Below are 13,609 nucleotides of genomic sequence, written 5' to 3'. Positions count from 1 at the left end.
CAGAGTTAGGACTTCTCAAACAAAGGTCGTGCAATCAAAGGGTTGGTTGTCTGATGGGCAAATGGACGCTTTACACCGCAATCATAGGGCTTAGGGCTGACAACCCTATCCCATATCCATAAAAAAGCAACATTGTTACAGAAACAATGAAAATTGTCAGCGGCCTATGCTCCCCCTGTGGAGTTGATGTATTAGAGTAAAACGCTAGAGAGGTAAGGGGTTAAATAACTGTTTGTCCCCTTTTTAAGGACCTTGTGCTGATTTTAATTAGGTCAATCAACTTATAGCAACGGGATTATTAACACAGCCAAGCCTTAACTAAAGAGCAATTTGTTAGCAGATAAAAAGGGTCCTTAACAGGGGGATCCTGGTAGTTGTCTGGTTATACATCTATACTATGATTTAAAGAACTAATCACCTAGGTAAGAATTATTTTTCTGCTGTTTGAAAACCACTCTTATGGTTGAGTTTTAAATTAATTTATTCAAATATTTTTATTTTTTTTCTATCCACTGTCTTATAACTGATTTATTTTCATGTAGAATTTTTAATTTTTTATAATAGAATGCTATAAATTCTTTTCTTATTAATTTATTACTAAAATTATTATTTAAATTATATGATTTGTATTATTTTCTATGTTTCATTATGATTTATTATTGTGAATTATCATATCTTAATTTAATCATACTGCTATTTGTCAGACACATATCAGTTAATTTAAATAATGAAGATGACAACATCCATAAGTAGCGAAGCACAAAAAAATCAAGGATTGGAATACGTAGAAGTAGATTTAAATAGTATTTGTTTCAATCAAGATGCTCCTTAATGATGGGAATGTTGTCAAAAAGTTTCAGCCTTCTATATGTTATAGGAACCGAGAAAATCATGTTTCTCACAATTCAATACTTACGGACAGACATTTTGAATTATAGAGTTGCTTTGCTCCTAAAAACAGGAAGTATTTTGTTTTATAACCAGTCATAACACATAGATAATAACTGTTTCAAATGTATTCTTAAAAAAGCACAGAAAATATTATTCTTGTAAATCCATCATATTCTGCAAATTGAAGGATATTTAAACTCACAGGAAAAATCATACCAATGTCCAGTACCACGCCCAATCTACAAAATATACATATATATTATGAAAACCTTAATAAGCTCCCATGCTGTTTTTTATATCACAACATAAGAATGATATTGCAATGTAATTATTAGAATAACATTTAATCTGTCTATTTTTACTAAAAGATCTCGCTAACCGCTGAACTGATATGGTGCTCCTTTACAGTGTAGCTCATCATTGGAAGGGAAGGTTTTAAGCTATTTTGTGGAGTGTATTACCACCCTCCCAAGATAGATCGTTAAAAATTAAAAAATGCTGCACTATGGATATTTTTGGAAATTAGCAATAACATAACTAACGCCATCTAGCGGCGAAAAAATATTTTTGGTAAACAGCTGATATTTAACAAAGAGGGCTCTAGGGGCGTAGCCGCAAGTAGAAAATATTTTGATATTTATTAGTTATATATTATTATTAATTTTAAGAAAATTAACTCTTTTAATTGCATATACTCAACAGGAACTATTGATAACATAAGTATATCAAGAAAAATAAAGAGCTATTTCTAATGGTTTTATTTTGATTTATAGTCCAAGTTGATTAGGGGGGATGAAAACACCCACCGGATCTTTTAGGGTTATTATGATAAGAAATAAACTTACCCAAACACAGTTTTCATTTTGTCTACCATCTGGTTGACTAGAGCTCCATTGTGTGTAGTTTACTAAAATAAATAGCAAGTATAATTACAATAAATAATGACAAAGCTCTTTTAATAGACATGTCACATATGTCACATATGAAAAGATTTACATTTAATCCTTAAGTAAAAGAAGCAGAATGTATTTCTATGTATCTATATCTGTGGAGATTTTAGTTCCCACTTGTGTCTAATGACTCTATTTTTAAGTCTATTTTTTTATTGATTTTCTTGACACAAAAAATTATATGATTTTGCCCCTGTCCCCCTTGAAACATTTAGTATTAAACGCATTGTTACTCTATTTGCTAAGGTTTCTATGTCTTGTTCTATTTGTTGAGATATTTAGATGTTGTCTTTCTTGTCTTTTATTTAAAAATTTATTATTGTTTTATCATTTATCATCTTATTATGTGTACTAGGGACCTTGCCCATAGCCTAAAGGGGCTTTGTCCCAAGAGGTTATGTACTGGGTTTCTTTGTAGGAAATTAAGTTGCATTTTAAAGAAGTTTTTGTGAACACATTGTTAACAAAAAAGATTACCTACATAAAAAAAATATATATTTCTTGTCACATCCCCCAAGAAAATAGCCTAAACCCATCACAGGACCCTTAAGAGTAGAATCCAATCAGTTCAGTGGTTACCGAGATCTTAAGGGATGGACGGACAGACATCAAACTACTTTGTATTATAGATAATATGTTTTCTATACATGTATGCAAAGTGTAAATTTCACCTGTGCTACCATCAGACCATTCGAAATTACTTTCATTTTGTTGGTCATTGAAGCCAATCCACGGCAATCCTGATTTTTTTAAGGCAATTCCTAAATAGAATTATGAAAGTGTATTTAAGAATCTAAAATGGGTTTACCCAAGTTAAGCCTAAATTATCCATAGACATATATCTATAATACAATTAGAACAATGTCTTTCTATCTGTCTGAAGCTTAACATTTTGATAACTGTCGATTAGGCTCTACTCTTCAAATATAGCTTCTGGTCCTGTGGTGGTTTTAAACTATTTTCTTGTTAAATGCTTTTTGCTGTATACACTACTATGATTCTTTTGATTTATCAAAAATATTCAAATTTTATGTGGACGTTTTAATTGTAAAATTTGTTTATGCTTATAATTGTAATATCTAATTAACTTACTATGTGCAAGATCATTTTCTTGTTGTGAGTGGATACTGAGAAGATCTCCTCCAAGTTGCTGGCATCTCTCCCTGGCTTCATACCATGTCAGCTCCTCCGCAATGTACTTGTAGCAAACGCCTTAAGAATAAAAAGAAGCAACACTTAACCAATAAGGTGTAAAACTAAAACTAAATGCTAAACCAAAAATATTCTGTTGAGAGGTTTTATTGGTAGATATTTCGTGTTGTAAACCATACATTCAGCTAAAAAATGCCTTCCTCTTTAGTTTATTTTGTCACATTTTTTTGTGTTTAAAAGACAAAAATCACATACTTTTGAATGGGATAATTGGGCCTAAGAGGGAATTCAAATTAATTATATATTTACATTCTGACCAGAATCTGCAAGATGTGTTGTGACTACAGCTTTGTCTTAGATGCATGGATTACCAATGCCTCACATAAGACCCTGCGTCTAAGGGTGAGGCTCTATAGGTGGCTTAAAGGGACTGAAAAGGTAAATTTTTTTTCATTTTTTACGGATGCCTAACATTTCTATTTATATTAACTCCAAAAGAGAGCAAAACAGGCTCGAATTTTCATAAAAGCCAGGACTGGAATAAATTTTTCTGTTTTATAATGGTCTTTTTCCATTTTATTCTTAAAAACCCTCAAAATCATGTCACAATCCTCAATATATTTGTCAATAGGTTTTTTTGTGGATCAGTATAGCTAAAAGAGATCGAAAATCTATGTGTTGCTATCCAGGTTTTAAATACTTAACAATGAGGCTTTCGAGGTGGCTTAAAAAGCCACACTGCATACAGGTGAATGTGGCTAAATAATTCTGTAGGCCATAAGGGTGAAGCTGGTTTGTTCTAATTGAGCCTACGAGTTAAGACTCTAGGGGGCTTAGTGTCCCTTCAGGTACTAGTCCTGTCTCCACACAACTTACATACACATAATCCACTTATGATTGTGGTGTGAAGCGTCCTTTTGCCCATCAGACAACCAACTCCATGAGATGCACTACCTTTGTCTAAGAAGTCCCAACTTTGCATGGTAATGAGTTGCATTTTTTGGGCCAAAGCATTCCCCCCACTCTAACTATTTTCATTACACTTCTGTCATAGCAGCAGTGGAAACCATTTTTAATGGCTTTAGTTATGAGGCGGTGTTGGACCAAGATTCGAACCTATCACCTTCCCAACGACAAGCAGATGTGTTGAGCCACAGTTGTGAATCATTTTATTGAGCCTAGCTTAAAATGTATTGTTTATTATTGTTTTATTAACCACTAGCGGCTATGCCCCTAGTGGCATCTAGGGAAGCTTGAGAAGAGGGAGTTCAATTCCAACGCCCAATTTAAAAGGAAATGTTTTTAAAAATTGTGTGATTTCTATGTGGCATTCAAGTCTCTACGAATATTTAAATTTTTTATATTTTTTTGTGATTTCTCTTGGGAGGGTGGTAGTAGCTTCCCCCAAAATAGTTGTAAACTTTCCACGGACGTATGTGAAGCTACCCTGTTAAGGAGTACCTGATCGGTTCAGCAGTTAGTGATATCCCTCTGTATAGACACACATTCTGTTACTTTTTAGGGATATGAAAACTTAATCTTAATTTTTATTTTACATGATTTTGCGTTCTTCTAGATTCAATACTTTTACAGGAATAAGTGAACAAAGTTTACCAAGGAAATGAAGTTTTACCTGTCCTTGTATCATAATCCATTTTATGCGAGGTACAAAAAGCCTTGAAAAGGAGAAAATTATTAAGATTGACATTGATGATCCTTAATGAAATTTGAGTTTAAAAGAAAAGAATATTTATGTGGAATTAAATAAGATAATTCCAAATTAAATTTAATGAAAAGTTTTACCTTCATCAGACTTTCCATTCCAACCACCTTTTTCTCAAGTTCATCCAGTTTTGACTAAAAGTAGTTAATATCTTAAAAGTTGTAATTTTTTTATTTTTATTTATTAAATTCTAATTACTGAGCATTTAAGGTATGATACAAAATTTAAAAATAAGAAATAAGATATGAGAAAAAATAGACTTGCCTGTAAAGCATCATTTTTATTTTTCATATCAGCAAAGGTTTTATCATACTCATTTAGTTTTTCCTGAATTAAAGAAATAATAATCAAAATATTTCATAGTGAAATTAGCTAGAGACTCTGAGAAGACACATTTACTTAAAAATGTTTGAATGAATAACTTCTGAAGCAAAGTTTGGAAAGCTATATATTTAGATACAAATATTTTGATAAAAATAAAAGAAATCAGATATGAAAAATAATAAGGACCTTCAATGCAACATTTTCATCTTGCATATCAATAAAAGTTTTGTCATGATCATTCAGTTTCTCCTGATATATTAAAAAAATATTATTTAAACATTTCATAGAATTTTATTACAATTTTTCCCTGGTTCAAATAGCCAACAAATATTGAATGCAAAAGATTCAACTACAAATCCTCTTTTGAATCTTTATATTTTTACTTTTTGAAATATATACAATAGATAACTTTAATTTTAGCATTGATTTAAATGGAGTTGTAAAGTTATGAGAGTTGAAATTATTATAAAAAATATCTGTAATTGTCCTTGTGTTCGGTCTTCATCTTTTCAACAACATCTTTGGAAGAGTTTGCTTCCGCCTGATTACAATAAATACATATCATTATATGATTTTAGAATGTTTATATATTGTCAGTTTTGTGACACTTGCAAGGGGCATTAAGTTGTATTTTCACAGTAGCTTTTAATAAGTTATTTTAGGTTAGGTAAATGTTAATGGTTGCACTGCAGGGTTAGGCAATTGGCCCTGCAGGGTTAGAGCCCTCCACAGGGGCTAGAAATAGGAGAAAAGGTACTGTGAAACTACAATGAAATGCCCCTTAAAAGAGAATGTCAAGAATGTCGCAATACCCGTTTTCTAAGACAATTGATTTTATTTAAAGAAATCTTATTGTTTCAGATTATGAAAGCCATAAATTATGGATCTAATTAAATATTTTATTACATCATAGTTGATAATTGAATTATTAACCTCTAGAATGTGAACACTTTTACATAGACTTGCAAACGTATTGCAATCGTCTAGTCTCGTCAGGTAGGCACGACTGTAACAAAAATATGATTTTTCAAAAGGAGCAGGAATCAAATTTTAATTTTTGTAAAAGTAATAAAAGAATATAAAAAGAGCATTGCAGTGGCAGTTAATTTTATCATGAAGAAAGGCCCTATTGTGAAAACCAATATTATCTTTATATTCAATTTCTCATCTTAGTTTTTAGAATTTGTTTTTCCTTCTTTTTTCAGATTGAGAAAAAAAAAACAGATTTCTTTGTTTTAATTTAGTAAAGGCTCTTGAGGCTATGTGAAAGTGTAATTTAGAATGATAAGAAGTGGTTCTTTGGTACTTACTAGAAAATATAATCTGTAGATATGTTGTAACAGAAAGTAGGCAAACTTATGTAATAAGTGACACAAGGTTCCTAATAGGAAAAAAATATTTAAAATACAGAATAATACTTTAGAATATAAAAATAATTAAAACATTTTTTTTCTTTTTTTATTTTCCTCAAAAAATAACATATTAACAGCAACATTGATATCTCATTCAACTCAGCTTAGAATACCTTACAAGGAATTTCTTTTTCCAAATTTCCAATGTCAGGGTAGAAGTGGTAGATGGAACACTTCTTTGATTTAAACTAAAGTTAGAATATAACAATAGGCATGATTTGCTCAAAGGTAAATTAATTTTAAATTCTGGAAATACCCAGCTACAAGTCTTGTTAATGTCATTTGATGCTGTTATTACACTGCAGCTTGAGTCAGCCCTTTTCTGTTTATTGGTATCAAATTAAAATTCTTTTTTCGGTGCCAGATACAAGCATTCAAACATATATATATTTAGATGGTGAAAGTTAATTTTTCTTTTACTTAGTTATATCTTTACTGATTTCTAATTGCTTTGATTAATTTTATGATAAATAGAGATAATCTAGAGACACAATCTCTAAATCAGATAATAGGAAAACAGTGGAGGAACAAATCGGTCATACTGTTGGTTAAAAAGTGTACAGATTTTGGTTACATTTTTTCATATCATACGCATAATGAGTCATCGATATATAGTCATATTGCTCAGAATAAAAATTTTGTAAGCTAAATTAAATTGTAGAAAAACATGTATTATTAGTCAGCTATGAAAACTTGAATTTCTTAGGATAGAGCTAGCTTTTTGAAATTATATCCTGAACAAAATTTTGTTGATGGTATTGTTATAAAGAATTGTGTGTAACAAACATAAATCAAGGCATTTATCTGCTAGAATTTCCTTTTCTAGTTTGACAAATTTCGGGGTCAGATGGATCATCTAGACATATTATGTATATTTTATGATACAACCTCATAAGTGTATGCCATACACTTGGTCATCTGTACACAGATGTTCTGACACTCTTCTACTGTCTCAGTGTTATACAGAGGTCCAACTGTTCCCTCCATGAAGGCAAAAGTCCTGGCAGCATGGGTCATTTTTAACAGTTTGGCAAATTTTTTTCTTGTATTCATTCCAAACCTTAATTCTAAACCAGTGGATTAGAACTAGTTCTCATCTATACAAAGAAATTATGTCTAGCATCGTATTATATCCAGTTTTCTATGAATATAAAAATGTACAATCTTAAGATTAAAACCATTTTTTTTAGACGTTGCCTTCAGCACCTTAAAAGGCTAATTATAATACGATGTGTGAAATAATCATTATTTCTACCCTCTGCCTTAAATTTAGTTCTTAACTAAATCTGCCTAATGTCTCTAATCAGATTCTGTCTTTTTAATGCAATCCTAACACACACTCACTTAATTATTTATCAGCAGTTATACCCCTTGAATGATCACCATGCAAAGTTTGAAATAAATAGGACAATTCTAACATGTCAAAATTAACAAAAAAACTATCCGTTCCAGACAAACGGTTGGACTGACCCTAATTATAGAAAAGCTCTGCTTTCAAAAATATTGCTAATGTAAAGTGTTCATGAACAATAAAACTTCTCTAGAATTCTTCTCTATTATTTCTTTTTATAAATATTTTGTTAAAAATTGCCTATTCTCCATCTTTACAAAACATGGTCCAACTTTGATAGCAGATACAGAGCTGCTCAACAGAAATGTACCAAACAATAAAAACAACACCCCTCTCATCTTTGGGGGAAAAATATCTGAAAATGCCAAACATATGATTATTTATTCTCATTTGTTTTAGGAGACTTTTACCAAGCTTATTTATCAACTTTAAGTAGAGAAAACTGCACTTTTATTCAATGTTTTAATGAAATAAAATAATATTGAAAATTGTCTATTATTCATCTTTATAAAACACTTCAGGCTACGCCCCTAGAGGCACTTGAGGAGGAGTTGAATCCAAAAAAGCCCTCTCATCTTTGTTAATAAAAATAACAATAAAGTCAATACTTAATTAATATACATGGTTGAAACGTTTGAACAATTGAACCAACCAAACAAAATTCAATAAAAGTGATCCCCAAAGTTGTTAAGCCAATTATTAAGAAACTGTTATTATACAGTGTGTTTTTTTTATGAGCACTTTTTTGAAAGCAATTTTACCCCACTTAAAGTTATCAGAATTTAATGGTTAATGGCTTATTTTCTTCGTTTTTTAAGGGAAATTATGAAACAACCAAAAAAAATTACAGTTTTTGTTGAAAAAGTACAGTAAAGTTGAAAATTAAAAACTTAGGTGTCAACATCTAAAAATGGTTTTAGCGCATTTTTCTTATGTTCAAATATTCTACCTTTTGCAAGAATGGCTGCAAAACGCTTCAAAGTTGAGATATAGAGCTATAAATTTATACAGATACTATTGGGGACATGTACTAGAATAGGTCGAAGTTTGAAGGCCATATCTCAATCAGGGAGAAAGTACTGGCCCCCCAAAGTCGACTACTGAAAATCCAATTTTGAGCATAAGAAAAATGCGCTAAAACCATTTTTAGATGTTGTCACCTAAGTTTTTAATTTTCAACTTTACTGTACTTTTTCAACAAAAACTGTAATTTTTTTGTTGTTTCATAATTTCCCTTAAAAAACGAAGAAAATAAGCCATTAATCATTAAATTCTGATAACTATAAGTGGGGTAAAATTGCTTTCAAAAAAGTGCTCATAAAAAAAACACACTGTAAAACTATTGAGACTAAGATGATAATGTTAATCCACATACAGGTAGGGAGGGGACATTGGGCTGTTTATTACACAGGTCCCCAAAGTTTTCCAATAATGTTTTCTTATTTGTTGGCTTAACAACTTTGAGGACTTGTATTAAATTTTGATTTATTGGTTCATTGGGGACATTTATTGGTAAAACTTGCAGAGTAACTAAATATTATCCTCATTAACTTATAAAATGAATGTACACTTTTAGTTTTTTAATCTTTAATTTACTTATAGTAAACAATAAAATATTTTTAAAAGCGAAGCTTTTCTATACTTAGGGTCGGTCCGTCCGTACGTCCGCCCGTCCGTCCGTACGTCCGTTCGGACGTCCATAACGGATAGCTTTTTCCGTTAATTTAGGCATGTTAGAATTGTCCTATCGATTTCAAATTTTGCATGATGATTCCTTTAGTAGTTAGGTACGATTTAGAAAGCGTAGCAACTCTATAATCATTACCAAAATGTCCGTACGTCCATTTTAAACATGTTGATTTTTTTACTTTTTTAACAACAAATTTTTATGTGATCAAATCATCGGATTGATCTGATTTTTGGTATACTGATTCCTGGAACAACAAAGTATAATGTAAAAGGCGAAGCAACTTTATAATCAAGTCCTAAAAATGTAAGTATGTCCATAAAAATTATCCTGTATCAAGCAGTTTTACAACAAATTTACTTACAATTTTGCTTTGACTCTTATAAATTTATATTATGATAATTAAGAAACACTATACAAGTGTTAATGTCCGTTTGTCCTACCGTTTCAGTGCTTCGCTTTTATGGATGTTGTCATCCTTGTTTTATCTTTATATTCTTGAAATTTCCACTGACGTCATGCCAATTTAAATTTATGTCCTATTATTCTGACTTCAAGGCTACACCCCTAGAGGCCTATAGTGGCAATTTTGGAGGGGGGGGGGGGATTTAATTCGACCTATCCATGTTTTATTTTAGGTAATAAAAGTAAAAGTAAAAATAAAATGTTTTTTGGGGGATAATTCTTCTCTAGGGGTGTAACCCTCGCTGAAAATAGTTATAAACCTTCCCAGCTTCAATACTTAAAAATCCTAAAATTGAAGACAGAGGTAGTAAGATAAAGCAAAATAAATAGAGCGGAGCTACTCATGTACCTGTACCTGAGAGAAACAGAGAGAGAGTGTGTGTGTGTTATAGAGAGAGAGAGAGAGAGAGAGAGAGAGAGAGAGAGAGAGAGATAGAGAAAAGAGATAACAGAAAAGAGAGAGATTTTAACCTTTACGTTTTTCTTTCTTTTGTATACATCCAGTAAAATTAAGAATAAAAGCAACCACAGAAGCGAAGCTAAATATTTCAAACAATGCTGTGGGACAAACAATCATTAACATTTAGTAGAAACTTTTATAAAAACATAATATCATTTAAAGGTCTGAGCAATATATATTGAGTTTTATGCCGTAATGATAATTTAATTTTCTTTTATATATGGCCTAATCATCTTAGGAATAACTATACACTATAAAAAAATCATGTTACAAATAACATGTTTTACCATGGCCTTTCGAGCATTTTTGGAGTTCAGATTGTAACTAGTGTTACTTGAATTTTTATGCTTGGTTTACATAGGAATATTCTACCAAACCTAAATCAACCTTAAATTACAGAATAATGGATAAGCTGTATTTTTAAAGCTTCTCCGGAGGGGACAATGGGTTGTTTATTATTACACTAGTCCCCAAAGTTTTTAATAAAGTTTTTTGTTCTCTGGCTTTACAACTTTGTGGGCTTTTAATGAATTTTGAATGGTTGTTTATTATGTTGATTGTTCAAACATTTCAACCACTAATAGTATTCTACAGAAAGGGTAATCTTGTGAATTAACATAGGTGTTGTGTATCAATTTGTCGGACAATGGCTTATCCATTTAGATCCCTGTCCTATTGAGCACTCAAATTCCCAACAGCCCATCGTCCCACCACACCCCCTCTTAGCCCCGACTGTAAAGTTTAATAATATGTTTTGCTGAGTTTCTTTTTTTAGATAAATTATATCTATCCCTAATAAAAGCGTAGCTTTTCTTTAATTGCATTATGATTCCTATGACAGTAAGGTACAATTTAGAAAGCATAGCAAATATCTAACCGTTACCAGAAAGTCCGTATGTCCATTTAAAACTTGTTGTTTTAAAAAAAACTTTTTGACAACAACTCTGTATATGAAATCTTGATAATATTCATCTGATTTTTGTATTAATGATTCCTATGACTATGAGGAATATACTAAGCAAGTCATCTCTATAATCAAAACTTTAAAATACAAGTATTTCCTGTATTTACGCAACTTTGCAACTAATTATGTAGACTTTTTATAGACAAATTAATGATTTTACAAGAGTTATTATTTGTTTGTCTGTCTGATTTTAGACCTTTGCTTTTATGGATGTTGACATCCTTGTTTTAACATTAAATGTTTTTCCCTGCCTATTTTAATGTGCAATTTTTCTTTTCTTATCTTTGTAACTAAGCAATTTCAAACAATTTTATTTTGGATATTTCCATTGAATACATGATAAAGTTCACGTTTTTTTGTCGGGTGCATAAATTTTATCACTGTTTAGTTTTTCTCCTCAACACTAGAGGCTTCGCCCGTATAGGCCTCTAGGAACACTTTAAAGAGCGTATAGGGAGGGGGGTTGGGTAAGTAGAGATAACAAATCTATAGTATAGGTGTATATACAGATATAGGTGTATATACAGATATAGGTGTATATACAGATGCTAGCAATTTGTTTTCTGCTTCTTGGCTGTGTTGATATTCCCGTTACCATTTGGTTGATTTAAAAAGACCCAAATTGAGAGTCGGCACAAGGTCATTGCAATGGGGAAATACAATTATTATATAACCCTTTCTCTCTCTAGTGTTTTTCTCTAATATTGAGATTGATTCCCTTGCTTTCAAGTAGATATTTTTTTTCTGAAGGGGGTACTTTTCTCATATTACTCATGAAATTGAAGGTATCCTCACAAATAAACCATCCTGGGATCTATAAGAAGCTTGATTGTAAAACAGAGCTAAAATAAGAATAGAAGTTTTCAATACAGACGAACAAATAGTCACCCTAATAATTTTATAAATAAATCAACGTAAACTCCATCCCTCAGTCACCAAATAGCCTAAAACCTGCTAATGACCTTACCCACAATTACCTAAACAGTATGGAGTCATTGATCCAGCAGTTAACAAGACTTTACTGAACATACACTCTTAGAGTAGATTAAAATTTTGATGTCAAATCTTTGTGCTTTGTACATTTAAATGAAACTGTACAAAACTGGACTCTGAATTTACTCGTCATCAATAAACTATTTGTGTAAAAATGGCAATATATATTTAGTTATTAAAACGTAATTAGAAATTTTGATTAATAAGCAAGGTTATGTAAAGATAACAAAAAATCAATGCTACGTGTCTAAAACCTGAACTTTAATGTGCTCACTTTAATTGTTATAAATAATATTAATTTCTTATAAAACGTAGTTAGAAATCCCAACGTATATTACAGTGTACACAAAGATAACAAAAAAGCATTAATTCGTGTCAAAAACATGAATTGATATATTATTACATGGATATTGTACCAGATTTTCATGTACTTTGATAAAGCAATCACAGTTCGTTCGATGGGTGATCTGACTTTAGTGTCAGAATCTGAATTAGGACATAGTGCATTTCATTCCCCTAGGTTAGGTAACTTCTAATTTTTTTCACAAAATATTTGGTTCATTTTTGGATACTTACTCAGCTACCATTGGAAAAATATATGGACATTTAACTAACATTGGGGGAAAAAAGTTTTAAAACATTATTTTGGATTTTATAACAAAAGTTTTGATATGAAATCTTACAGAATTAATTCAAATTAGTAGCGCAGCATTCATATAAATGAAATAATGAAAAATTAGCAGGCAATATCAATAAATCACTATGTTCGATGTCCGACCGCCATGGATGTTTCATACTTAATTATGTTCCATATTGATGGGAATGTTGACAAGAAGTTTCAGCCTTCTCTCTTTTACAGAAGCCGAGAAAATCAGCTTTGAAAAATATAAGCAGCTAAAAAGCTGCTTAAAAGCAGTCTGACAACTTTATATTTGTTACCAGAAAGTCCATTTTAATATTTTAACAACATTTTTTTCATTTAGTTAGGCATATTGGAATTGTCTTATCGATTTCAAACTTGCCATTATGATTCCTGTCAAGCACATTATAAAGAAAATCTATTGTAGTTACCAAAATGTCCGTAAAAAATGTTGATTTGAAAGTTTTTTACATATTTTTGAAATAAAGATCCCGAGAACAATAATTTTTAGGCAAAGCATCTCATTAATCAAGTCTATGCAAATATGCCCTACTACGCTTTGAATGATTTTGTCATACTTGTTTAAAGTGATTATGT

At 31.0% G+C, this 13,609-nt stretch overlaps 1 protein-coding gene across 6 annotated transcripts in view; it reads right to left on the bottom strand.

The window, feature by feature from the left end:
* Positions 1-967: 967 nt before the first annotated feature.
* Positions 968-13,609, bottom strand: part of LOC145314773 (uncharacterized) — a 33,495-nt gene continuing 20,853 nt past the window's right edge. For 2 of the 6 annotated variants that reach the window (XM_080154844.1, XM_080154845.1), the window contains 14 exons: positions 8,044-8,158; positions 7,341-7,452; positions 6,566-6,640; positions 6,351-6,421; positions 5,974-6,046; positions 5,530-5,581; positions 5,227-5,291; positions 4,981-5,043; positions 4,797-4,850; positions 4,627-4,669; positions 2,934-3,053; positions 2,513-2,602; positions 1,737-1,798; positions 968-1,130 (listed from right to left, as the gene is read on the bottom strand). In XM_080154844.1, the coding sequence (XP_080010970.1) occupies positions 1,059-1,130; positions 1,737-1,798; positions 2,513-2,602; positions 2,934-3,053; positions 4,627-4,669; positions 4,797-4,850; positions 4,981-5,043; positions 5,227-5,291; positions 5,530-5,581; positions 5,974-6,046; positions 6,351-6,421; positions 6,566-6,640; positions 7,341-7,452; positions 8,044-8,141 (1,050 nt within the window). In that variant the 5' untranslated portion in view covers positions 8,142-8,158 and the 3' untranslated portion in view covers positions 968-1,058. Of the gene's footprint in view, positions 1,131-1,736; positions 1,799-2,512; positions 2,603-2,933; positions 3,054-4,626; positions 4,670-4,796; positions 4,851-4,980; positions 5,044-5,226; positions 5,292-5,529; positions 5,582-5,973; positions 6,047-6,350; positions 6,422-6,565; positions 6,641-7,340; positions 7,453-8,043; positions 8,161-13,609 lie in introns of all 6 variants that reach the window. The other 4 variants (XM_080154843.1, XM_080154847.1, XM_080154846.1 and 1 more) reach the window with 4 other exon arrangements.

This window comes from Acartia tonsa, chromosome 3 (assembly GCF_053477335.1).
Source record: "Acartia tonsa isolate MP-2025a chromosome 3, ASM5347733v1, whole genome shotgun sequence".
NCBI lineage: Eukaryota > Metazoa > Arthropoda > Copepoda > Calanoida > Acartiidae > Acartia > Acartia tonsa.
This window is presented reverse-complemented; position numbering and strand designations above follow the sequence as displayed.